This window comes from Dendropsophus ebraccatus, chromosome 11 (assembly GCF_027789765.1).
Source record: "Dendropsophus ebraccatus isolate aDenEbr1 chromosome 11, aDenEbr1.pat, whole genome shotgun sequence".
NCBI classification, from domain to species: domain Eukaryota; kingdom Metazoa; phylum Chordata; class Amphibia; order Anura; family Hylidae; genus Dendropsophus; species Dendropsophus ebraccatus.
The window spans coordinates 63,544,733-63,571,423 of NC_091464.1; the positions used below are offsets into that span (position 1 = coordinate 63,544,733).

Consider the following 26,691-nt stretch of genomic DNA (forward strand, 5'->3'; position numbering starts at 1 on the left):
GAGCTGCTATCTATCCTGTACAGAGGGCAGGGAGGGGAGGGCAGGGATATTGTGTGACTAGCAGGCAGTGAATAGATGGGAAGGCTTTGGCTGGGTTTCTGTAAAGGAGGAGCCATCTGAGCAGGAAGGCAGCTCAGGCACACCAGGCCTGGAGAACAGCCGGAGGTGTCACCTCATTGTCCTGCACCTTCCTAGGATCTGATCAGGATACCATGTGGCCCCTTCTCCTGGCACTGACCACCCTGATGCCCATATCCTTCTGCATCACCACAGCTATGTGGGGTGAGTCCTGGCTGCACTATATACACTGTTATGTTCTGAATGTCTATATTTATGGTCGTTGTAGCAGAGCTGAGTTTATTTCTGATACTTACGTGTCTCTACGTGCGTCTGTCTTCTTTGTTTACTGGGCACAGAACCACTCTTCTATCAGCAGCTGTGCCTGGTATTAGAGCCCAGGCCTGTTCCCTTACATGGTAACAAAGGTACAAATCTGTGCCTGGTGCCCCCTAATAAGTGTGCCCCCCTAAATCAGTGAGGGACAGAGAGCCGGACCACCACCCATGTAATATTGATGGCCTATGCTAATGATAGAGCGTCAGATAAGCACTTTATAGGGGTATTCCAGACGTTAGAACTTTTAATAGGTTACAGCGACATTAGTTCTCTATGGAGCCACATATAAAGCTGAACTTTGTACTCTATCTCCAATGGCCCTATAAAGAGTGAATAGAGTCCATGGCTTTATTCAGTCTAGAGTCTGGTCCCTATTCTCAAGGGTGCGTTCACACGTACAGGATCCGCAGCAGATCTGCAGCATTTTTTAGTTTCTCTTATTTGTTTATAGTTTAGTACTTTAGATATGTTATCTGTTGACATTAGTGTTATGCGTCCTGCCTCATGGTATTACAACAAAAATAATTTAGTTTGCAGCGCTATCCAAAATACTGACTCTGGGGTCTGGCTATCTACCTACCTATTTCATGTGCATACTCATATAGCTCCGTCAAGATATTGAGAGTGCTGCAAATCTGTATGTAAAACATGGTACAAGTGTAAAGAAAATAGGAAGGTTATAAAAAAAAAATGTTAAAGTGTCAGGCTACAAAACGTGAAGCAATATAGAAAGCAAAGAAAATAGAGAGCGAGCTAGACAGTGTCGGACCGGGGTACCTGGGGCCCACCAATATAGAACCAGTGAGACACGACATGCTGACCTGCTCCTTTCCTGGATTCATCTGTATCTGTGACAAATCCCTTGTGAATAACATTTTCAGTTGAACTAAAACTCTCAGAACCCCCTATTTTTATACTGCTCTCAGGGTATGCTGGGAGTTGTAGTTTCTGAGAGGACAACACTTTAATAAATCACTGTGTGCAGAGGCTCCTGGTGGCTGTAATCTGTGGGTGACAACCATCGGCCCTGAGGGTCCAGCAATACATGTGTCTACAGCGGCAGTTACCAGAGGATTGTACTACTGTACTACAACTCCCAGCATATCCTGAGGGCTGCAGACTGTCAGTACATGCTGGGAGTTGTAGTGCCTGCAGCTGTTGTAGTTGGGTCCTAGGTGCATTATACACTGGTTGCTTTGTGACATATAAGAATACATAGATCTGTGGGGGCTCAGTGTAGGGAAGTGACCCCAGAACATCACTAATAGGGGATAGGGGGAGATGTTTTTTTCTATCCCCTATTAGTGCTGTTCTGGGGTCACTTCCCTACACTGAGCCCCCACAGATCTATGTATTCTTATATGTCACAAAGCAACCAGTGTATAATGCACCTAGGACCCAACTACAACAGCTGCAGGCACTACGACTCCCAGCATGTACTGACAGTCTGCAGCCCTCAGGATATGCTGGGATTTGTAGTACAGAAGTACATCTGGGGGGGGGGGGGCAGGAGGAGCAGCTGGGGGTGACTGGGGAAGGGAGGCAGCTGGGGGGGGGGCATGGGGAGGGGGAGAAGCTGGGGGTGACTGGGGAAGGGTGGCAGCTGGGAGTGACTGGGGAATCCTCCGATCGTCCGGTGGCTCAGGCTGACACTAGAGCTAGACAAGATAAATAAAAAACAAATGAATAGAAACAGGGTAAGCTCGACTGACACTTATACAGAGGAAAACAAGGTTATAGGGGCTAAAGAAAAAAATCATGGAGTGTGGAGCATTGGATGAAAGTGATATCACTGATCAGACACCAATCCGCAATGGCCGAGGAGATGATGAGATTTGGTGCTATTGTGGTGACCCCCTGGAATGTTGTGTCGGAGGAGCGGACGGTCACTTGCTAGGTAGTGAGGTGTGACGCCACTCAGGTGGTGGTTGGCCGAGATACAGCTGGACCTTAGGATGTTTCTTTGTGACGCCCAGGGGCGGGCTGGGCCTGGGGCATTTGCCTCCCGTGCTGGTCTTTCCCAAGTACATTATAGGGCCAGTCCAGCCCTATAATGTACTTGGGAAAGACCGGCCCGGCCCTAGATTAACTAACAGCGACGCAGCTGCGCTGCTAATCGGAGGCTAAGGGCCGCTGCCAACCGAGTGTCTGGTAGCTCCCTCAGTCCGGCAGCGGCCCTCAGCCTCCGATTAGCAGAGCAGCCATCTAATCCTTAGGTGAAGGGTGGGGGGGGATGGGTGGAAACCAGGGATCGCAACTCACCTGTCCCGCTCCCCAGCAGGTCCTCTCTCATCTTCCGGCACAGGCATCAGGGTTCAGAGACACTGTGACCTGCAGCCTCTATCTGCAGGGACACCCAACACAGGCAGCGTCTCCGCACCCTGATGCCTGCGCCGGAAGATGAGAGAGGAGAACGCTCGCTGCCAGGAGAGGAGCCAGTGAGTTATTGTTTTTCTAGTGGGGGGAACTATGGGGGTCTGGCTACTATATAGGGCACTTCTGGGGCTACTATATGGGGAACTATAGAGGGGGGAATTGGCTACTATATGGGGCACTTTAGAGGGGGGAATTGGCTACTATATTGGGCACTATAGAGGGGGGAATTGGCTACTATATGGGGCACTATAAAGGGGGAAATTGGCTACTATTTAGGGCACTATGGAGGGGGGGAGGGAATTGGCTACTATATGGGGCACTATAGTGGGGGGAATTGGCTACTATATGCGGCACTATAGAGGGGGGAATTGACTTCTATATGGGGCACTATAGAGGAGGGAATTGGCTACTATTTGGGGCACTATGGGGTGGGAGGGAATTGGCTACTATATGGGGCACTATAGAGGGGGGAATTGGCTACTATATGCGGCACTATAGAGGGGGGAATTGGCTACTATATGGGGCACTATACAGGGGGGAATTGGCTACTATATGCGGCACTATAGAGGGGGGAATTGGCTACTATATGGGGCACTATACAGGGGGGAATTGGCTACTATATGTGGCACTATAGAGGGGGGAATTGGCTACAATTTAGGGCACTATGGAGGTGGGGGGGATTGGCTACTATGTGGGGCATTATGGGGGGATTGGCTACTGTATGGGGCACTATGGAGGGGGGATTGGCTACTATGTGGGGCATTATGGGGGGATTGACTACTGTATGGGGCACTATGGAGGGGGGAATGGCTATTATGTGGGGCATTATGGGGGATTGACTACTGTATGGGGCACTATGGAGGGGGGATTGGCTACTATATGGGGCACTATGAAGTGAGGGAGTTGGCTACTATATGAGGCACTATGGGGGATTGGCTACTTGATGGGGCTCTATGGGGGAATGGGCTACTATATGAGGCACTATTGGAGGGATTTGCCTACTAGATAGGGCCCTATGAGGGGGGAATTGGCTACTATATGGGGCACTATGGGGGGACTGGCTACTATATAGGTGCCAGCAGCAGCCCAAGCACTAAACCCCCAGCAACCCTGATCTTGCTCAGCCAGCTAGCCGCTTCTTCCTCAATGCTCTGTGCTACCACTCCCGCCTGCTGCATTATCACTATGGGTGCACAGTAGGAGACATTATTACTATGGAGGCACAGCAGGGGATGTTATAACTATGGGAGTACAGCACTGGGGGCATTATTATTATGAAGGCACAGCAGGGGACATAATTATGGGGCTGCATTATCACTATGGGTGCACAGTAGGAGACATTATTACTATAGAGACACAGCACAGGGGGCATTATTACTATGGAGGCACAGCAGGGGATGTTATAACTATGGGAGTACAGCACTGGGGGCATTATTACTATGAAGGCACAGCAGGGGACATAATTATGGGGCTGCATTATCACTATGGGTGCACAGTAGGAGACATTATTACTATAGGGACACAGCACAGGGGGCATTATTGCTATGGAGGCACAGCAGGGGATGTTATAACTATGGGAGTACAGCACAGTGGGACATTATTACTATGGGGACACAGCACGGGTCATTTTTACTATATGGGGCACAGCAGAAGACATTATTACTAAATGAGGACACAGCACTGGGGCATTATTACTATGGAGACACAGCGAGGGGACATTATTACTGTGGGGACTTAGCACAGGGGCATTTTTACTATATGGGGCACAGCAGAAGACATTATTTCTAAATGGGGACACAGCAATGGGCATTATTACTATGGAGACACAGCACTGGTGGCATTATTACTATGGAGACACAGCGAGTCAACATGTTCATTCTTCAGCACGTACAGAGCAGGAGCGCGCGCCTCCCATAGACTCCCATTATGAGCGGGAGGCTAACGGCATTCCGCGGCGGACAATTCCGTCGCGGAATTCCGCTACCTTTGCTCAGTGGGAACGAGGCCTTAAGGTATTATTGGTAATATTGCGTACTGGATTTGGTCAGCCCCTACAGATCTATGTATTCTGATCTTCCACAAAGCCTCCAGTGTGCAATACACCTAGGATCTTCCAACTATACCAGCTGCAGACACTACAACTCCCAGCATTTACTGACAGTCTGAAGCCCTCAGGATATGCTGGGAGTTGTAGTATATACGGACAGAAAATCCTCTAACAGCTGATGCTGTAGAGATTTGGTGCTGGACCTTTAGGGGCTGATGGTTGTACCAGGATAAGAGGGGCGAAATGGAACCATAAGGGTGCCTTTACACAGACCGATTTATCTGACAGATTTTTGCAGCTAAAGCCAGGAATGGATTTGAAAAGAGGAGAAATCTTAGTCTTTCCTTTATGACCTCTGTTACTCTGTTTATAGTCTGTTCCTGGCTTTGGCTTCAAAAATCTGTCAGATAAATCTGTCTGTGTAAAGGCACCCTTATGGTACCATGCAGCGCACCTGGAGGTAGGTTTCCTTTAATCCGGGCTGGCCTTCACAGCCAATCACAAGGGCTGTTCGTGGCTTGGAACTATGGCCCCAATACCATAATTCTGTGGCACGTGTGGCATCTAATTTCCCCACACTGATTTGGGAGGGTAATAGTAGGTAAGGGCCAGAGTGGTCCTTGAAGGATGGGCCGCTAGCCTGCTACTCATGGGCCAGTGCTGTGTGCTTGCCCCCCAGGCTAAAATTTTCCAGCCAGGCTCTGGTGACACCAGTGCCAGTTGGGCACACAGGTGTGATGGCACGCCTGCTTTTAGTTTATAAGGCCGGTTGTACCTTGTTCCCCTGTGGACAGTGTCCTGCCAGGCTGCTACGGGTCCCTTGGGTTTGTTTAGTTACGGATGGCCAGAGTGGTGTAGTGACCCTCCCGGACTATCAGAACTGCCACCTTCAGGAAGGGAAATGTCACAAGGTTGCGGTGTGTACTGTGTCAGTGTGAGGCAAAGAATCACAGAGTCTCTTTACCATAGATAAGCCTGTTTTTACTGGAAAAGTATGTGTGTGCAGCAGGTTATACAGTTGTGCCTTGACAGTTGAAGTTTCCCTTGAGAAAGCACTTGATAATACACTTGATAATACTTTTGGACAAACACTGGACAATACAGCAACTAGATCTGTGATAGGAATGTAGTGAGAAGTACAGTCGTGCTGACTGAGTAGCGTGTTGAGAGATATAAAGGATCAGAGTAGCAGAGAGGAGGATGTTATGAGAGTCTCAACCCAATTAGTACTGTGCTCTGCCGGGATGTTGGAGGATGAGGTAAAAGAATACTTAGTAGAAGAAGAAGAAGAGAATACTTGTGCCTGTGTATTGACCTTTGGGTCTTCACACTACCTAATGCCCACCAGTGTCGGGTGACCCGTCCTATGAGGGTGACACAAGGCCCCAGGCCTTGTTACCTGGGATGAGCGGAATGCTGAGGGTTCACTGCTGACAACCGCACTGCAAGATTCCTAGGCCTTTGCAACTTTGCTCTATCCGGATCCTACCTTACTGCTGTCTCTGGATACTGTCCTGCTCTATGACTCTCCTAGTCCACGGTGTGGGTTGAGGTTGTCTCTGACTTGTCCTCTCCTGTAGGAGTTTTAACACTGCATAGTCTTGTGTAAAGTAAACTGAGGAGAAACTGTTAGCTGTGTCTTGTCTTGCTTCCTACCCATACGAGGACCTGACTAAGACTGAACTCTTTAGAGTAGGGGGACCTGGCAGAGGGCTAGGGCCTGGAGAGGGACCACTGTAGAGAGCTGTCTAGCTTGCGTCCTTCCTCTACAATGTCCACCACAAAAGACCCATGCACTTCCTCCACCCATGTGACTTCCTTCCTCAGCGTATCTAAAGTGCACTGTAAGTGGGTGAAGAATGCAATAGAAGAAGTGAGAAGAGGGGTGATAGGAAAGAAGAAGAAAAGATTCCCATAGGTTCACAGATCCATGTGACACACAAATAAACAATAACCCTTTACACACTTCAGCTGTGCAACATCTGAATACACATATCTAATACAGCGACATCTAGTGGCGAAAGTTTATCATTACCTTTATCACCACTGACTAACAGTAAGTACAGACTTTTATGAAGGGTGTTACCTATAGCAGCACCCATGGTGGGATACCACACTATTATATTGACATCACATTTCCTCATCCTTCATGACATTGGGTGACAGGTAACATTTGGGAGGTGGCGTTCATTACATTAGCACCCACTGCACAGGCAGGCATAAACATTTTGGACTCTTTTCTCCTTCTGCTAGTTATGATGATGTCATAATTCAGGATGATAATACATCTTGCCACAGAGCAAACAGTGTGATAGTCTTTATTCAGAATTAAACATATCAGCTCAATGACATGGCAGGAAACCAATCAGATCCAACTTTTTGTTCCATGACGAAGCCCCGTCCTGTAGTGCTGAGTGCTCCAGAGAGAGTTGGAAGCAGCTCGATGTGGAACATTGTTTATCATTAGAGAAGTTAAGGAATTCGGCCAAGGACAGTGAGAATTTTTCTTAAGTTGATTCGACAGTTTTCCTTCAGTTGCCAAAATGTTTAGCTATTAACCATTGTTGTGTCTTTGGTTTGTGTATTGTATATGAAGTAAAGCCATATGGCCGTGGCCATACGATTGAGTCAGGTAATAGGCTCTATAAACGATCAGAGCTCAGGATGTATAATGTGGCCTGTAAGGATCAAGTCTAAGAACTTGTGGCAGGGGCTGAATAGTGATGTATGGGTAACTGGATCAGACTGGCAGAGCTGATCCTTCATGGGGATCAGGGGAGGTCACATGTGTATGCATAGGAAAGGCAGTAGACCACCATATCCAGGATGTTGCTGATATGTTTAGGACCCTTTTACATGGAGGAACAAGTGTTCCTAGAAACTGTGTTTGATCAATGATCGTTTGTGGCTGTGGACAGCCAAAGATCAGTAAGTTTAATAGGAGCTTTAGGTATAAAATACTTTATAAAACAATATATTAAGAGGAAATTAAATTATTTTGATTTTTTTTTGCTGAAATAGCACCACACCTGTGTATGGGTTGTGTCTGGCAGTTCAGGATCTGTGATAGGGACTAAATAGTAATGTCTAAATGACTGGTTTAGAGCCAGTGGTGTAGCTACCATGGAGGCAATGTAGGCAGCTGCTCTGGGGCCTGTGGATGAGGGGGGCCCAGGGATGCACAGGGAAAATAAGAGCTGTCCTGTGTCTTTCTGTTTAACCCCTTATGTACTGCAGTGTATAGGTTACCCAGTGTTACGCGCTGCAACACAAAAAATTATGTTAATAGGCAAATGACAAGGAGATATCTGCTTCACTGCTCTGATAACACCTGACCTCTCTTCTCTGGCTGCTGCAATCAAGTAGGGAAATGTGGGGAGCTCCATCCAGAGGTCAGGGGTTATCAGTGCAGGAGCAGTGAAACAGAGGTCTCCTTATCTTCCTTTTTACATTGTGTCACTCACACACTGCAGTACATGCGGCGTTAAGCAGAAGATAGTCTGCTCCTTCACCTACAGTATGTATTTAACTATAAGGGCTCTTAATGGGCCCTTATAGTTTTAATACAGTGGACTGACAGAACAAGCAGCCATTGGCTCTCTGCTCTGCCAGTAACCTTTGTAGCTGAAGGCAGGATTCTGCCTCTGGTCACAAGAGATTTACTTTTTGGCCACATTACCAAGTATATGGCTACTCCCCTTTTTAGAGCATCTCCAGCTTGGTTGGTCATGTTGGGTATCCTTTGGAATAACCAGTGACAGGGTCATGGCTCATAGGTGACCAAGTTTCATTGATGTGTGGGGGGATTGAAGGCTGGCCTGCCTGGTCTGATCCCACGGAGAAGCTGCTGTAGAGCAAATTGCTGAAGAAGTTCTTTCTGCTTATGATAGAAAAGAGACAGATTACAGATTGCAGCTTGTTGGAGCCCTGCAGACCATTCAGAGCATATGTGACCCCTGCCCGTTGCAAAAAGCATCTAAGGTGAATGTAAGAGCATCAGAACTGGGGCATGGGGCAATGGAAGGAGCCTGGTCTGATGGATGCCTGGGGAAGACATGGTGCCAGGATGTACTCTGGGAAGAACAAGATAGTGTGGACAGTGTGATGGGCAATGTATTATATGAGTGTGATGTATAATAATTTCAAAGGAAGGTACAAGTCATATGGTGTCTGTTGTACTTTATAGATGTCTTTTACATGTTATACTGATTTTGGCACAGGTTATCTACTTGTTGTGAGAATGAAGAACATCTGGCGACATGGAATATTTTTTATAATGAGAAAACAGGAAGCGGATAGAATCCCGAAGGAAAGACCAAAATCTAATAATAATCTAAGGAGGGGTTAGCCTGTATACCCTTGTTATTCGGTGGCAGAAACTATCTACTTGTGTATGACAACCAGAAATCTGTCTATTATAATTGTATTACAATATAGTCTATGGCACTTCGGGAGTTCCGACCCCGCTCGCGTTAGAGGAAGATTACGTATCTACAGGATTTTTTCAGCATGTCCTGCCTTGGTCGCCATATGATAGCTACACTTTAACCCCCTCCTCTATGTTTGTCAGGATACCAATATAGACAGTGTAGTCACATTATTAGGACCAGCAGCTGATGGGCCAGTAGTAAAGCTGGCCATACACCTTTAATAACTGACAGCTGAACAATCCGTCCGTCAGTTATCTCTCCCCCTGCTGCCCTTCCTTCCCACATGCAGGAACGTTCGACAAGGTTCCTGTATTCTCTATGGTGAGAGGTCTGACACTAATTCTCCATCATACCCTAATCCTATCACCACTGAAGTCGTCTGTAGGTGGTCGTTTGGGAGAGCTCCATACACCTTAGGGCCCTATTCCACGGGGCGATTATCATTCAGATTATCGTTAAATCGTTCGAATCTAAGCGATAATCATTCAGTTGAATAGCAGTTAACGATTAAAGACCGAACGAGAAATCGTTGATTGTTTAATAAGACCTGGACCTATCTTTATCGTTGCTCGTTCGCAAATTGTTCGCATTGAATAAGAGGTTCGGTCGTTCGCAGTAGTGACGAACGCAATAGCAATGACAAGACGACCGCAAGAACGATCATAAGTAACGATTATCGCTCCATGTAAATGGGTGAACGATTTCAGGTCTTTCGCAATAGCGGTCGTTTGGATCGTTTATCGTTAATGATTATGCGAATGATAATCGTCCCAAGGAATAGGGCCCTTAGATTGATGACCAAACCCGCAAGCCACAGGTACAGCCACCTATAGTCTAAGCTGCGTGCAAGGGGACGTTATAGAAGAAGTCCGGTGATCTTTTAAAAGCTTGTATTCTTTCAGCAATGGCTGCAGTTGTTTGTTCTGTAAAGTTTCTCATCTGACGTGCCAACATCTATTTGTTATCAAGCAGACAACGTGACAGCCGAATTAGCAGATGTCTAATTCCAATACTGCCATGAAAATTGATGGACAGGTGACTTACCGTGACTTGTGTTATAACCACTTGTGTCCAAGAAACATGTCAGACAGTCACTTTTTTGCATTGTATATTTTGGGTATGGCTACCTATGGCAGCAGCAGCAGCAGCCAAGTGGATAATACTAATAAATGGATCATCTAAATTCTCAAATACATTTCACTATCTTTGCAATAGGCAACATTGTACAGGAAAGTTTATGAGAGTGAGACCATGGAGCCATGGTGTGGCTGAGCTCCCAGGTGCCAGTTTGTGGCAAGTAGTGTATTGTTCTTTGTACTGCTGGTGTGAGGAGAGAGACATTACTATTCCTGTCCCGTGTGACGAGCCGACACTGGCACAGTGGTGTGAGAGAGAGAGAAACCTGCAGGAGCCACCGGGAAGCACTCCGCCATTGTTAAAACTGCTGATGCTAAAGGATAGTATAACAGTGTAGAGCTTACTAGAGTCTGCTTACCTGAGAGGGTTGTGTCAAGCCACAACTACCACTATGCGCATGTAGTATCACAGCAAGGAGGCCAAAACCGCACACAAAGGGGTCCGGACAAATGCCAATAGTAACATAAAAAACACCTCTGCGCAAACCGACAATAAGTTTGAAGGACCAATTAACTTGTCCACATTGGCGGTCTACGCAGAGGTGTTTTTTTAATGTTACTATTGTAATTGTTGCGTAATTTCCACTGCATGGCGGTCACCATCAGGCCCATTGCAATAGGACTACTAACCTATAAGGTTCATTATCCCATAGCTCATAAGCCTTTTGTACAGTCACGTCTGATGTATAGGATGAATGCAGTGTGCTGATCACCTGTTACCATGGCTACCAAACATGACTATATAATGGGGAAATGAAAGAGGATTCATTGTTAACCATCGTTGGGGAAGGTCTTTGTTGGGGGGTAGATGAAGACACAGAGTAATGTAAATGTTAGGACTCTATTACTCATATACACACAGCTTATAATTTTTCCTAGCAAGGGTTAAAGGGGTATTCCGTATTCTGGCATGAGGATGTCATCCCCTCTCACCAAGCCCCTTATAGCCTGTATAACTATCTCCCTCTCATATACACATGTATATATATATATATATATATATATATATATATATATATATATATATATAATGGGACATTTATGAAAGTATGGGTGTGTTTATGCCATGCTGCCTCATGATGAATGATGCCACAGGCAGAGGAACAGACAGGATAGGGATGCAGCAGATGCTGTAGACTTTTTGTTGACTTCAGGGTAACTTTAGTGAATACAGGTATTGGTGCCTCTTATAAGACCTGGTCCTATTATGGGCCAAAGTAACTTACTCTATTAGGAAGGAGCTGTAATTGGGTCTCACAAGGAGGTCTGTGTGGGTATTGTTATGTGGAAACTAGGAGAATATATCTGCATTTATCCTTGTAAGTGTTTAGGTCTGTGTGTCCATTGATGAATGGCAGGGTTACCTTACCTCTTTACACACATGGCCCACATTTATCCTCCGGGTGAGGAGAAGCTGGCAGGGAATGGGGTGGCAATAAGTCTGTATGACCGTAATAACATATAGTACCAGGGTTGATTCACTGCCCCAGGTGAGGGTTAACCTATCTCCCTACATGTGACTCCGAAGCCTAGCGGCATTGTTTATTGAAGGGTGATGGGCAGCTGCTAGTGTCGGTCATCAGATCCTCTATGTAGGTCCTGATTTATTTATTTTTTTACGCTCATTCAGTTTGTCGTTTATGATCCTATTTTTCCCTCCTAAGTACTGTAGGTGATTTCCAGTTTGTCTGTAGAGGTTTTTATGTATGCCTCAGGCTCCCACACCGTGTTACTAGGTGATTTATATTGCCGTCTTCTGTATGGGGATTTCCTTGCAACATATCCAAACAATTAAAGCAGAAGTAAATAGCTGTTGTCTTAAAGGAACCAGGATATGCAAAGTATATGTTCTTCCCAGACTTCCCAGCCTGAATTACAAGTCTCCACACGTCTTTATGATGCTCTCCTTAAAAGGATACTCTGGTGAAAATTATTCTCTTTCATAACAACTGGTGTTAGACATTTATATGGATTTGTAAATCACTTCTGTTTAAAAATTTCAAGTCTTCCAGTAGTTATCAGCTGCTGCATGTCCTGCAGGAAGTGGTGTATTCTATCCATTCCGATACAGTGCTCTCTGCTACCACTTCTGTCCAAGTCAGGAACCATGCAGGAGAGTTTTTTTGTTTAATGGGGATTTGCTGCTGCTCTGGACAGTTCCTGACATGAACAGAGGTGGCAGCAGGGAGAACGGTGTCAGACTGGAAAGAATACACCACTTCCTGCAGCACATACAGCAGCTGATAAGTACTGGAAGACTTGAGATCTTTAAGTAGAAGTAAATTTCAAATCTGTATAACTTTCTGAAACCAGTTGATTTGAAAGAGAAATTGTTTCACCAGCGTGGCCCTTTAAGGAGAAATAGTACCCCTTTGGTCTTAAAGCGTCTCTGTACCCACAATCTGTCCCCCCCAAACCACTTGTACCTTCGGATAGCTGCTTTTAATCCAAGATCTATCCTGGGGTCCGTTCGGCAGGTGATGCAGTTATTGTTTTAAAAACAACTTTTAATCTGGCAGCGCAACGGCCGGGGCTTACATTAGTATATGCATTAGGCTGGCACCACCTCTCTGTCCTTTCTCCCCACCCTCCTCATGATTAGGAATGCTCCAGGCAGATTGCTTTCCCCTTCTGTGTGCATAATGAACATGGGCTGGATCGTTAAGACACCTGTGCAAAGCTCAAACAGCAGTAAATGTCCCTGGATCATTCCTAATGCTGAGGAGGGCGGGGAGGAGGGAAGGAGAGGTGGTGCCAGCCTAATGCATATACAAATGTAAGCCCCGGACGTTAGACACAGCGCTGCAGGATTAAAAGTTGTTTTAGGACAATAACTGTATCACCTGCCGAATTGACCCCAGGACAGATCTTGGATTAAAAGCAGCTATCCGAAGGTACAAGCGGTTGGGGGGGGGGGGGGGTCAGATTGTGGGTACAGAGTCGCTTTAAAGGAACACTAAACCTACAAATGATAGATATGTAATATCTTACCAAAGGGGGCTGGTCTGAATAATCTTTGCTATTCTGCAGACAGAGCAGAGGGGGATGCTCATGCTGCAGCAGCTAGTTTTCTAAAGGAAGCCAGAGGTGCCGATAAGCTGATCCCTGATCCCTCTATACATGCTGATGCTCCACTCTGGAGACTGGAGAGAATTGTGGTAAGCCGCTGCCAGACTCCGGTGTCTTATCTGGACAATTGGGAAGTTGGAATGCATGATCCTTTTCCCCCCGACATAATCATCTGTCAGGAGGCCCCCATACACATGGCAATGATCGGCCATAATTGGAGGATTCAGTTCAAACATGGCACAGAATTGAGAATAGGAGAAGTGGGACATGACTAATCTATTGGGAAACTCTGAGAAGGTTTCTTCATATAGTTCTCAGGTTTAATTATGAGACAAAATCGGATCAAAGGAAATAAGAAGATTAAGGGTATATTCACACGGGCGGGCTCGCAGCGAGATTCTCGCTGCGAGCCCGGCAGGTCCTGGCAGTTCCCATACACTACATACTTGCTGCGGTCTAAACGACCGCAGCGAGTATGTAATTATACCGCCCTTAACCCCTTCTGCTCCCGGCCGGCTCCCCCCTGTAAGCATACATTACCTCTCTCCTTGCTGCACGGGTCCGGCGTCCTGCTCTCCCGCCCGGCCAATCAGTGGCTACGGCTGGGCAACACACTAATTGGCCGGACAGGAGAGCAGGACGCCGGACCCGTGCAGCAAGGACAGGTAAAGTATGCTTACAGCGGGGGAGCCGGCCGGGAGCAGAAGGGGTTAAGGGCGGTATAATTACATACTCGCTGCGGTCGTTTAGACCGCAGCAAGTATGTAGTGTATGGGAACTGCCAGGACCTGCCGGGCGCGCAGCGAGAATCTCGCTGCGAGCCCGGTCGTGTGAATATACCCTAAAGGGGTTTTCCATGTTTTGATAATCGTGTGGCCAGTGCAGCAGGAACGTTCGCAATAGTTTGCTTATTTGTTACATGGGGACATATCTGCCTGATTTGTGTAATGGGGCCTTTACTTACTGTAGTGACCCAGAGGTAGCCAGGTGGTGCTAGCTAGGGCTGGTTGTCACAGGGCCTGAGTGGTGTAAGCCCTCCCTGGGTCCCAGAGATACACCTGTTAAATAGATAGTCCCTTGTAGTGTGGTGCAATTGAGGGAAGACAGACTGCTGGATAACTTAACCACTTGGAAGACTTTACATGAAATACTTTTGTGACTAGGGGGCGACCTAAGAGGACCTGTCCGGGAAGTACAGAACTTTGTTGGGGGTCCGTGGAGACGTTACTGATATCCGTAGATATCTGTACTCGCAGCTTTTTAATGCTGCCTCTTGCTGGGAGAGATCATGGAGTCCCAGATCCAGAAACATGAGCCCCAGGCTTGACCAGCCGTGTGGAGCTAAACCCTTGAGGTTAGACATAGCGATCTAATTAACATAAATGGGGCGACTCTGCAACTTGCTGCTTTTCCAACGACTGGGGACAATCCTTTGAGAATTTAGGATTTCCTGACAAACTTGATCAGTCCCTCCAGACGTGGGCAGGTGTAGTCTCCTATGCTGGTAGTTACCCCTTCTTAAAAGGGTTATCCAGCGCTACAAAAACATGGCCACTTTCCCCCCTCTCTTGTCTCCAGTTCAGGTGTGGTTTGCAATTAAGCTCCATTTACTTTAATGGAACTGAGTTTGAAACCCCACCCAATCTAGAGATAAGAGAGGGGGAAAAGTGGCCATGTTTTTGTAGCGCTGGAGAACCCCTTTATGGCTTAGCAGGCTATAACTTGTGAAGATGTCTTAGGTGAAGAGTTGCAGTCTTGGGTAGTGGGCACCTAGCCAAAAATGCCAGGCCCAGAGGTAACACTCTGTCTAGGTCAGCAGCACTGGTACTCCTAAGGATACACTCACTACGCTTCTCCTCTTCCAACCAACTGAACCCCACCCCCTATATATGGGATGAAACCGGGCTACTTTCCCATTGGTAGAGGAAACATTATGTCCCATTGGTTGGAATTTTCTAGAACTCACCAGAGAGAGGTTAAGATAAAGGGGGACATTTATTAAGTCCGGCGTTTTCTGCGCCGGACTTAAAAATGCCCCCGCAGCTCCGACGCTACGGAGATTTATGTAGAGGCGTACTGCCGGTGCGCACAGCCAAAAACCTACGCCAGCTGAGGACTGGAGTAGGTTTTCGGCGTAACTTTAACAGAAAAAGATAATGAGTCCGCGCAAATGGTTTGGTGCCAGCAGTATGCACCCCTGCGACCACAGGTGCTGAAGTATATAGCAACAGGATTACTGCAGCACTCAGAAATGTGAAAAAAATGTGGTTTATTTAGCCCAAAACTGTGACGTTTCAACCTCACACTGAGGTGTTTTTCAAGCAGTATCACATTGATACTGCTTGTAAAGGACCTCAGTGTGAGGATGAAACGTCACGGTTTTGGGCTAAATAAACCACATTTTTTTTCACATTTCTGAGTGCTGCATTAATCCTGTTGCTCTATCTATCTATCTATCTATCTCATATCTATCTATCTCATATCTATCTATCTATCTATCTATCTATCTAGAGGTAGGAGAAAGCCGCACTTCCAATTCAGATTCAGCGGGTGCTGTACAGAGAAGGTCCCTCGGCCTGGGATCCCAGAAAATACGAAGCAATGGTCCGCAGCACACCAGCATAGGTGAAAAAATGTGTTTTATTGCCAAAAGTGCAGAGTACAAATCACATCTATCTATCTATCTATCTATCTATCTATCTATCTATCCAGCAGATAATCCACAGCACTCGAAGTTAGAACGTGAAAAAACGTGTGAATTTATTCCATCCAAACAATCTTTAACAATAAAGTGCAGCACACAGAATACCAGAGCGCTCTGGTATTCTGTGTGCTGCACTGTATTGTTGAAAATTGTTTTAATGGAATTAGTTCACAAATTTTCCCACATTCTGACTTTGAGTGCTGTGGATTATCTGCTGGATACTTACTTTGCATTGGTCTGGCAACAGGTCTTGATGTATGGAGTGCTGCTGAATTATCCATCCATCCATCCATCCATCCATCCATCATCTCTTCCTCTCATATCTATCTATCTATCTATCTATCTATCTATCTATCTATCTATCTCCTATCTATTTATCTCCTATCTATCTATCTATCTATCTATCTATCTATCTATCTATCTATCTATCTATCTATCTATCTATCAGCACCCAGCTTTATTACATGGTGGTTCTATTTGCCCCTATACGTACTCATGTTCATATGCTTATTTTTGATGTTTACAGACCAGCTTCCAGCTCCCACTAATGTCTACATAGATTCCTACAATATGAAGCATATACTGAAGTGGGATCCTGTTCAAGTACCCAGTACACCGCTCTCTGTGAAGTACCGTGTAGAATGTGAACTGTGAGTAATGACATTATAAGCAGACACACAGCTATTCCAGGGGAGACACTTATATGGGCAGAAATCTGACAGTATTTATCTTACTAAATCTAGGGATCACCAGCGCATAGGATAGAATGGATTATTAAAGTGGCACTATCAGCAGGTTCGGCCAGTGAACTGCTGATATGCGCCAGCCGCTAATTACCGTAGGACCACAGTGCCGCTGTCCTTTCTCCCATGGGGTCTGGTACTGGGCAGATTTTTGATAATTTCCGATATGCTAATTAGCGGGTTCCGAGCATTTGGGGAGTTCCCGTCTGCCCGGAGCACCCACTCAGCCCGCCTAGCCTACCCTCCCGACCCACCACTTTGCATATTCATATATGCATAGTTAGGCCGCTTGTTACTGCGCATGTGCAGGGAGCAGTCTGTAACAAGCGGCCTAACTATGCATATATGAATATGCATAGTAGGCGGTGAGCGGGTGCTCCGGGCAGATTGGGAACGCCCCAAATGCTCGGAACAGCCTAATTAGCATATCGGGAATTATAAAAAAATCTGCCCGGTACTGGTCCCCACGGGAGAGGAACAGTGGCACTGCAGTCCTACGGTAATTAGCAGGTGGCGCATATCGGCAGGTTCGCTGGCCAGAACCTGCTGATAGTGCCGCTTTAAAGTGGAGTATCTGTAATATTAAAGTCGTTCATCATCCCAGACCACTGGATGCATCTGATATCCAAAACATTTAGGAGTCTGGAATGATGTAGCTGTTAATTTGGAATTGATTTAAAGGGGTATTATGGACTTTAAAACATTTTTAGGAGACATGGGCTAGGAGGGACTGGAGGTTCCTGAGCCATTAGGTATATACTGTATATCCACCATCCAACAGTTTAAGGAATAAATGTACGCAGTAACTTTTTGGTAGTATCATATTTTTTTACCGCCTCTCTGTCTGTAATTTTCAGGTCAGGCAGTACCCGTCTGATGTGTGAGAGCATCACGGAGACACAATGTGATTTCACAAATAAAACAAGGGATTTTTGGAGAGGTAGATATAAAGTTCGGGCTGAGCTGGAAGAGCGGCGGTCTAGCTGGGCCGAAGCAAGCAATGGAGAGTTTCAAGCAAGTAAACACAGTAAGTCAAGAGAATACATATTACATGATAGGTGGTGGTCTGCCAGTTGTCCAAATTTATGACTGTATGACTAGGGGGCGACCATTAAAGAGTGAGAGATTAAAGGGGGCAACCATTAAAGGGTTAGAGATTAGAGGGGTTCTCCACTTTTTAACAATCCCATTAAAAATGGTACATTATTGTGGCAGTCATCTTGCCTGAGCTGTGCATATAGCGATATACTTTACAGCAAGCCCAATGGGCATAGACAACAATGAACAGGACCCTACCCATTGACATGAATGCGAAACATTACTGTGGTACTGTAAGTGGTCATTTCACAGGAAGGGGGAGACTTGTCACGGCCGCGGCGGCGTCCCGCGTTCCGGGCCGCCGCCGCGACCGCTTCCTGCCCCATGCAGCAGCCGGTGTCCATAGTCGGGGACCCGGCGCTGCTATCACCTCGGCCCCGGGGGGCGCCTCACCTCTCCACGCTCCTGTCTCCCGCTGTGCCGGCCGGCGCGCGCGTCCCCGCCTCCTAGGGCGCGTGCGCGCCGGCTGTCTCAGATTTAAAGGGGCAGTGCGCTCCTAATTGGTAGTTGCACCTAATCACTCCCCTATAAATCCCAGCATGCCCTGTCCCCTGGGTTGGAGCCTCTACATGCTTCCCATAGCGTTTGGCCCAGCTCCCTGTTGTTCCTGTGTCCTGTCCGTTACCTGGTCCCAAGTCCCTGTTCCTGAGTCCTGTCCGTTACCTGGTCCCAAGTCCCTGTTCCTGGTTCCTGTTTCCCTGTCACTCCACCTGTTCCCGTGTCCAGCCTGTCACGTGCGCTCTCACCTGCAGACCATTGCCTGTGCCATCTCCTGCCACGCCTCGCCTGCCGACACCAGCAACCAAGCCAGGGGTAGCGACCTGGGGGTCGCCTGCCGCAGCAAGTCCATCCCGCCTTGCGGCGGGCTCTGGTGAAAACCAGCGGCCCCTTAGACTCCGCTCCCTGGTGAGGTCTGTGCCATCGCTGGTGCCGGTCCAGTGGATCCACTACTCCAGGCGTTACAGTAGGCTCCAACCATGGATCCCGGCGAGGTGCCTGATCTCCGTGATGTCGCCAGAGTGGTCACTCAGCAGGCGCAACAAATCCAGAAGCAGTCACAGCAGATCCAGCAACTCACTGCCGCCTTACAGCAGCAGACTACTGCCCAGCGCACACCACCTCCTGACGCTTCTTCTTCACTCCGTCTGGCCCTCCCAAGCAAGTACTCTGGGGACTCTAAGTTGTGCAGAGGATTCTTGACTCAGTGCACCATGCACATTGAACTTTTGAGTAGTCAGTTTTCCACCGAGCGCTCTAAAGTGGCTTTCATCATCAGCCTATTAGAAGGTAGAGCCCTGGCCTGGGCCACGCCACTGTGGGACCGTGATGATCCAGTTGCTGCCAATCTCCGGGCCTTCCTATTCGAGTTTCGCTCCGTCTTTGAGGAACCTGCCCGTGCTTCTTCAGCCGAGACTGCTCTCCTCAACCTCTCTCAAGGCAGCTCCTCTGTTGGTGACTACGCCATCCAGTTCCGCACCCTGGCAGCCGAATTGGACTGGAACGAGGCCGCCCTATTGGCCACCTTCAAGAAGGGCCTGTCTAGTCGTGTGAGAGACGTGCTCGCTGCCCGAGACCTGCCTACCTCCCTGAACGAACTCATTCTACTGGCCACCCGAGTTGATACTCGTTTTTCGGAGAGGGAGGAGGAGGTTCGGCATGAACATTTACTAACCCGTTCCCGTCGCCATCCCCAGCTGGCGCCGGTTTTCCAGAATCCTGACCTTTCGATGTCCCAACCCTCTCCTGAGATTCCTATGCAGGTGGAACGGGCTCACCTGACGCCTGATGAAAGAATCCGGCGCCTGGAGCAGAATCTCTGTCTCTATTGCGGTGGTTCCGATCACTTCCGGCTGGGATGTCCCCTACGTCCCCAAACATCCGGAAAATGCTCGCACCTAGGTCCGGTGGGACAGGTGTCCCTAGGTGTGAATGCCACCATTCCAAGTCTGTCTTTGCCAGTTTCCATCCGGACTCTCTCAGGACGAAATCATCAGACTACTGCCTTCCTCGATTCTGGGTCAGCAGGCAGTTTTATTGCGGCAACATTGGTCCAAAGATGGCGGCTACCCGTGACCCGACTAGCCAGGCCCCTGTCTATCTCCTCGGTCACAGGCGAAATTCTTACCAACCGTGTGTACTACCAGACCGCACCTTTAGTCCTCCAGGTGGGTCCTTTACATCAAGAAGAGATATCCTTCTACGTCCTGCCCCATTCTTCCCCCGCGGTCCTCCTGGGACTCCCGTGGCTGCAAGAACATGCCCCTCAACTGGACTGGAGAACCGGGGAGATTCTCAGTTGGGGTCAGGACTGTTCCAACCAGTGTCTCAGGTCACCTCAGACCAAGTGTACTATGTCGTTTCCTGTCCCAGCCAAGCCTCTACCCGACCTACCGGCAGAAGACCAAGACTCGGCGGATGCCTTCTCTGCCGAGGTGTACCCTCTCTCCGTACCCAAGACTAAGGTCGTGTCCTCTCACCACCGGGAGAACTTACAGAAGGTCCTCGTCCACAGACCCACAGTCCCTTGCCATGTTTTACCGCCTGATCGCCTAGCACCAGTCGTCACCTCCTCGCTTCAGAGAGTACCCCCCGGAAAGACTCATGTTCACCCTGCGCTTCGAAGAGGTATTTTGAAGTGGGGTCATTCCTCGTTGGAGGCCGGGCACCCTGGAGTCCGTAAGACCGGCCAACGGATCTCTCGCCACTACTGGTGGCCTAGTCTGTTTCAAGATGTCAAAGACTTTGTGGCTTCCTGTGCCATCTGCAGGCAAGAAAGAGGGGGAGGCCAAAGGGGGGGGGTACTGTCACGGCCGCGGCGGCGTCCCGCGTTCCGGGCCGCCGCCGCGACCGCTTCCTGCCCCATGCAGCAGCCGGTGTCCATAGTCGGGGACCCGGCGCTGCTATCACCTCGGCCCCGGGGGGCGCCTCACCTCTCCACGCTCCTGTCTCCCGCTGTGCCGGCCGGCGCGCGCGTCCCCGCCTCCTAGGGCGCGCGCGCGCCGGCTGTCTCAGATTTAAAGGGGCAGTGCGCTCCTAATTGGTAGTTGCACCTAATCACTCCCCTATAAATCCCAGCATGCCCTGTCCCCTGGGTTGGAGCCTCTACATGCTTCCCATAGCGTTTGGCCCAGCTCCCTGTTGTTCCTGTGTCCTGTCCGTTACCTGGTCCCAAGTCCCTGTTCCTGAGTCCTGTCCGTTACCTGGTCCCAAGTCCCTGTTCCTGGTTCCTGTTTCCCTGTCACTCCACCTGTTCCCGTGTCCAGCCTGTCACGTGCGCTCTCACCTGCAGACCATTGCCTGTGCCATCTCCTGCCACGCCTCGCCTGCCGACACCAGCAACCAAGCCAGGGGTAGCGACCTGGGGGTCGCCTGCCGCAGCAAGTCCATCCCGCCTTGCGGCGGGCTCTGGTGAAAACCAGCGGCCCCTTAGACTCCGCTCCCTGGTGAGGTCTGTGCCATCGCTGGTGCCGGTCCAGTGGATCCACTACTCCAGGCGTTACAAGACTGAGATTGAAATCTTTATGTAAGTGCTCATTGTAATTCTGTACAGATCACTGTACAGAGGCCTCCTCATCATCATCATTGTCAGAAATAAACAAGAAGTCTCTGCTTAGTTTTAAGCTTATTGGTGAGAATAAACACTGCAAGACTTATCAAAGATTATCTTATAATATAGAAAAAAAAGGAAAATTAGAATGAAAACTGACCATAAAAATATTTTTATGTACACCTTGATTTAAATAATAGGTCATTTCCTGATAACAAAGCTGATGAACCTGGCAGTAAGTGTTCAGTTTCCCTACAGCACCCCCACAGGGGAAACAAAGCATTACACACTTTCCATTAAGATAGGTGTGCTGTTTGTATAGAAGTGCTGGGTCTTCTGGAGTGAACAGCGTTCTTCTAGATAGTATAATAGTCCTGGATATGGGACCCCTTTATCAACTAATAATTTCCTAATATTATTGTACTTTTATAGTAATCCATGTCTTCTTCTGCTTTGCAGCAAAGCTCGGTCCTGTACAGTCCCTTGTCCTTGAGCCCCATGCAGGCTCATTGATTGTAAAATTTTTGCCACCATTTTCACCTATTCCAAATATCTTGAAAATTAAATACTGGCTGTATTACTGGAAGAAGGAAGATGCAGAAAATGAGGTGCGTAAAACCTATAAAATACTGTATGGGTATGATCAAGGGGGAAGGGGCATATTGGCATATATGAAGCTTTAGTAGGAGACCCCAAAGAAAAATGTAGATTATATCAATAGTCTTTCACAGACGGCAATAGTATTATGTTGCAGTGTTTAAATAATACAATGATGCTCAAAAGAACAGCTGTATGGCGCTTCAATGAAACCACAGTACTAGGGGCACTGCGAGGCTATGTAAATAATGATCATGCTCTTTATTTATGGCTGACATTCTCAAAATACAGCTAGATTTTCCCCTAAAAACACATTGGGCCACATGTATCATCCGGCGAACGGATGATTTTCGGCGGAAAGTGCCGATTTGCGTATTTTTTTATACGCAAATGGCCGATTTGCGAATAAAATATTCGCAAATCGGCACTTTCCGCCGAGTACGCCAGGGGGCGGAAAGGGGGCGGAAAAGGGGCGGAAAGTGGGCGGAACGGAGGGCGCGGACTCAGAGTCCGCGCGATTTATCATCCGTTCCGCCAAAATGTACGCCGAAAACCTACTCCAGTCCTCAGCTGGCGTAGGTTTTCGGCGGTGCGCAACGGCGCGCACGGGATTTATGTAGAGGAATTGTATATATACTTTTAAAATAACCACACAATAATAAAATTACATGTAAAAAATGACCCACATGAATGATTTACCAGATTACGAGTGTTTAGAAAGTGTCTACTACAGTGTCAGGGATATGTAAACATAGCCACCATATTAGTAAAAGGACTATATAATTATCCACAGACAATATAACATCTCCATAGTATTTACCACTCACCCATGTTCACTATGTGGGTCACGACTGTCCCTACGATCGTTTCGCCAACCCCGGCTTCCTCAGGGAACACAAGGGGTTGCAGTACATTTCTGTGCCCTATACAGCGATATTGGGTTATTGTGTCTTACCCACCAGTGAGCCTTTTTGTGTATATATATATATATTTCAGTCTGGAGTGCACTCAAAGATCCGATGCAAGAGTGCCAGCGACGGAGATTGGATAAAGTCTCCTCTTCAATATAACCAAGAAATCGCAGCACATCCAAATAGTGCAAAAATTCTGTGTCTTTTATTTCATGGTATGATACCATGAAATAAAAGACACAGAATTTTTGCACTATTTGGATGTGCTGCGATTTCTTGGTTATATATATATATATATATATATATATATATATATATATATATGTTATATACTGACACATGCCCTCTTGTGGCCCACAGAAGGAGAAGGTTCCTTTAGAAGTGATAACACACTGCGTCCTGGAGAACCTGGAGGAGGAGACAATGTACTGTGTGCAGGTGAAAGCAGCTACTGACCACATACACGGTCAGATGACTGATCCCAAATGTGCAAAGACAATGATCAGAGGTAAATGTGCACATATACGTATATTATACCTTAGCACAATTTCGCATAAAATATAACTGGTTTACTTTTAATACTATAGAATTTTAATGGGCATACTGGTCACTAGTTGTCAGTTTAGACATCTTTAAAGAAGTCTCCAGCAAAAAACAATCCACTCCGTAATATGTCATGCAGGGAGTAAAAGGGAGGCGCATGTATTCTTACTTTAGTGTTTATACTCTGCCCTTTAAGGCCCTGTATAAGACTGTGTTCACACTATAGTTTGATGCTCCATCAGACATGTCAGGATATGGCAGCAGGATGCTAAACAATTCTTCCAGAATGATAGACACCATATTGGAACTTGGTAGACGGTAGTGTAAGTCTATTGGGTTCTCAAGGTCCTGATGATGTCTGTTGTTTTAAGGGTCCGGAACCGTTGTCACAGTTTCCATTATAACAGAAACAACAGTGTGAACAGAGCCTTACACAGTGGATCGTTTTTTCATGGTGCATTCCCCTAAATGATTACTGAAGGCCGGGGTCCTGGGATCTAGTGCCCAAGTTGTCCATTTATATAACATATAAAGTAAATAAAAATGGGCAACAGCCAATATGCTTGTGTTTAGAGTTCCATCATCGAGGCCCAAGACTTCTGAGCAGCAAAATACCTGACTAGGTCTTCCTGCCCCTGTAGCATAGACATGTGAAAAGTTTTGATTGGTCAGGGTCAGATTCCCACCGATCACTTGATTGAGCTGATTACTTTTCTCCTCACTCCCTGTGTAACCCAAGGTGGTCCCATAGACTTACGCAGTTACATGGCACGGAGGTAGAAACTCCAGGGACCTGACAATCGAGAACAACATATTAGGCTGCATTCACATCATTCAAAGGGGTACTTCCATCTCTTCTTGTTATCCTCTTTCCATAGGCGCTCCAAAGAACATTTGATGCTTGTAAACTTTCTCCAGGCCTATAAAAAAAGAATGGAGTGCAGGCTAAGGGCGATTGCTTCCCAGTCCTTGGGATGGGTGGGGATCCCGGCGATCAGACACTTAAAGGGGTACTCCAGCAAAAATCTTTTTATTTCAAATCAACAGGTTTCAGAAAGTAGTAATTTTGTAAAGATTTGTAATTTACTTCTATTTAAACATCTCAAGTCTTCCCATACTTATGAGCTGCTGTATGTCCTGCTGGAAGTGGTGTTTTCTTTTCAGTCTGACACAGTGCTCTCTGCTGACATCTCTGTCTATTTCAGGATCTGTCTAGAGGCGGGAGAGGTTTCCTATGGGCATTTGCTACTGCTCTGGACAGTTCCTGACATAGACTGAGGGAGCAGTAGAGAGCACTGTCAGACTGGAAAGAATACATTACTTCCTGCAGGACATACAGCAACTGATAAGTACTGGAAGAGTGGAGATTTTTAAATAGAAGTAAATTACACATCTCTATAACTTTCTGAAACCAGTTGATTTGAAAGAAAAAGATTTTGCCGGAGTTCCCCTTTAAGGCCATATTACACAGTGTGATTTTCTAGGGGAAGCAAGCGATGACCTGTCAGTTTTGCGCTTTCTTTACTTTTGATCCCCCCGCTGCCTGTGTAATAGGGCCTTTAGTGATCAGCTTTCTATGGATAGGGAATAACAAGCTCAGATGGGAATACTTACGTTTATTGATTTCAGTGGTTCCAGCATGGTCTCCTGTTAACTACATTTTATCTAAGTGTGTACTGTTTTTTTTTTTTACAGACTACTGTTATGATAGCATATATCTTTTTTTTCCCCCTCACCTTATATTTAGATTACACTGGAAAGCATCTGGCGGTGATTATCGTCTGTGTCATCGTTGTCTGCCTGATCTACTCACTCACTGGCTATATGCTCTATAGACACAACGCTCTTCTGAAACGTATTCTGTATCCCCCTTTCAGGATGCCATATCACATACAGCAGGTGAGTGCTTACTATTCCTTTACATAAACCATTGTAGGACCATGAACAAGGGTCAAGCCCTATAGCAAAACTAACTGACCTATACAGCTAGTATTATACTCAGTGGCAGCTGTCACTGGCAAGGTCAGTGTTGTGATGCGTTCCCATATACTTCCCACGTATGCCGAATCTTATTCCAATGAATAGGGCTTGTGCATGGAACTTGCCGGGCATGGATAAACCCGATCCCCCAGTGTGAACTGCATTTCTCATGCTGTCATTTCTACACCCAAATTCTATATGCAGCAGTTATCTATATAGTTCCTGATGATGGTATTAATGTAGATGCTAATGTTTTATAGTTCTTGGAGAACGTTCCAGATTCACCATGTGAGGCCGCATTTGATCCCGGTCATAAAGAAGAACAATTCGATGCTATTTCGGTTATAGACTCAACACTCTTACTGGAGGTTAACCAGGCATGTGCTGAGCCAAACCCGGTGTCTGCTGAGAAAACCTGAAGCTCTGACTGAACAATGGCGCCACTAGCACTAGCACGGATCTGAACAATGTGAAGATGCCACGTCAGATTTACTGCACACACATACTGACCTATGTGACTTGTGCCATGTGATCTCTCAGGACAAGTGCCATATGAACATGTCTCTTGTCATAGGCACCATGGCACCACAGTTAGGCCTATCCGGATATACAGGTGATGCTGTGGGACAATCGTTTTTGTAATAACTCAGGTTACTCTCTGTTGACAAATCAATGTACTTATCCTGTGTGTTCCCTGGATGCTTAGAATTTGGGCCAGAAGCTTTCTAATTTTATCATGATGGTCGATTGCTCATCGGTGGTTCACATTTTGAAGTCTGCATGCTGACATAATTGTGGTTGGAGACTCTTGCCCTGTCCAATATGTAGACTTCCTGTAGGCTATTAATGGCTAGATGGAGGTCTCATAGCAAGATGGAGATAAAAGACAATGGTGGAGGTATAAGACCAATTTCAATACTTAGGGTGTCACCTGGTGTAGCTTGGATTGGTAAGGTCCATCTGCTAGAAGTAGAGGTGCATAGCCCGAGAAGAGGGGTAGTTAATAGAGATGAGCGAACCTGCAGCATGCTCGAGTCAATCCGAACCCGAACTTTCGGCATTTGATTAGCGGTGGCTGCTGAACTTGGATAAAGCCCTAAGGCTATGTGGAAAA

At 47.0% G+C, this 26,691-nt stretch overlaps 1 protein-coding gene across 3 annotated transcripts; it reads left to right on the top strand.

The window, feature by feature from the left end:
* Positions 1-117: 117 nt before the first annotated feature.
* IFNGR2 (interferon gamma receptor 2) lies at positions 118-26,691 on the top strand. Of its 3 annotated transcripts, none has more exons than XM_069944704.1 (8): positions 118-282; positions 15,966-16,079; positions 16,685-16,808; positions 17,759-17,928; positions 22,006-22,154; positions 23,415-23,562; positions 25,345-25,496; positions 25,838-26,691. In XM_069944704.1, exons 1-8 carry the CDS (start codon positions 213-215, stop codon positions 25,994-25,996), a joined length of 1,086 nt encoding a protein of 361 aa, XP_069800805.1. In that variant the 5' UTR covers positions 118-212; the 3' UTR covers positions 25,997-26,691. The 3 variants fall into 3 exon arrangements, with proteins under 3 accessions (XP_069800805.1, XP_069800806.1, XP_069800808.1); XM_069944705.1 differs by having other exon boundaries at positions 15,972-16,079; XM_069944707.1 differs by lacking the exon at positions 15,966-16,079.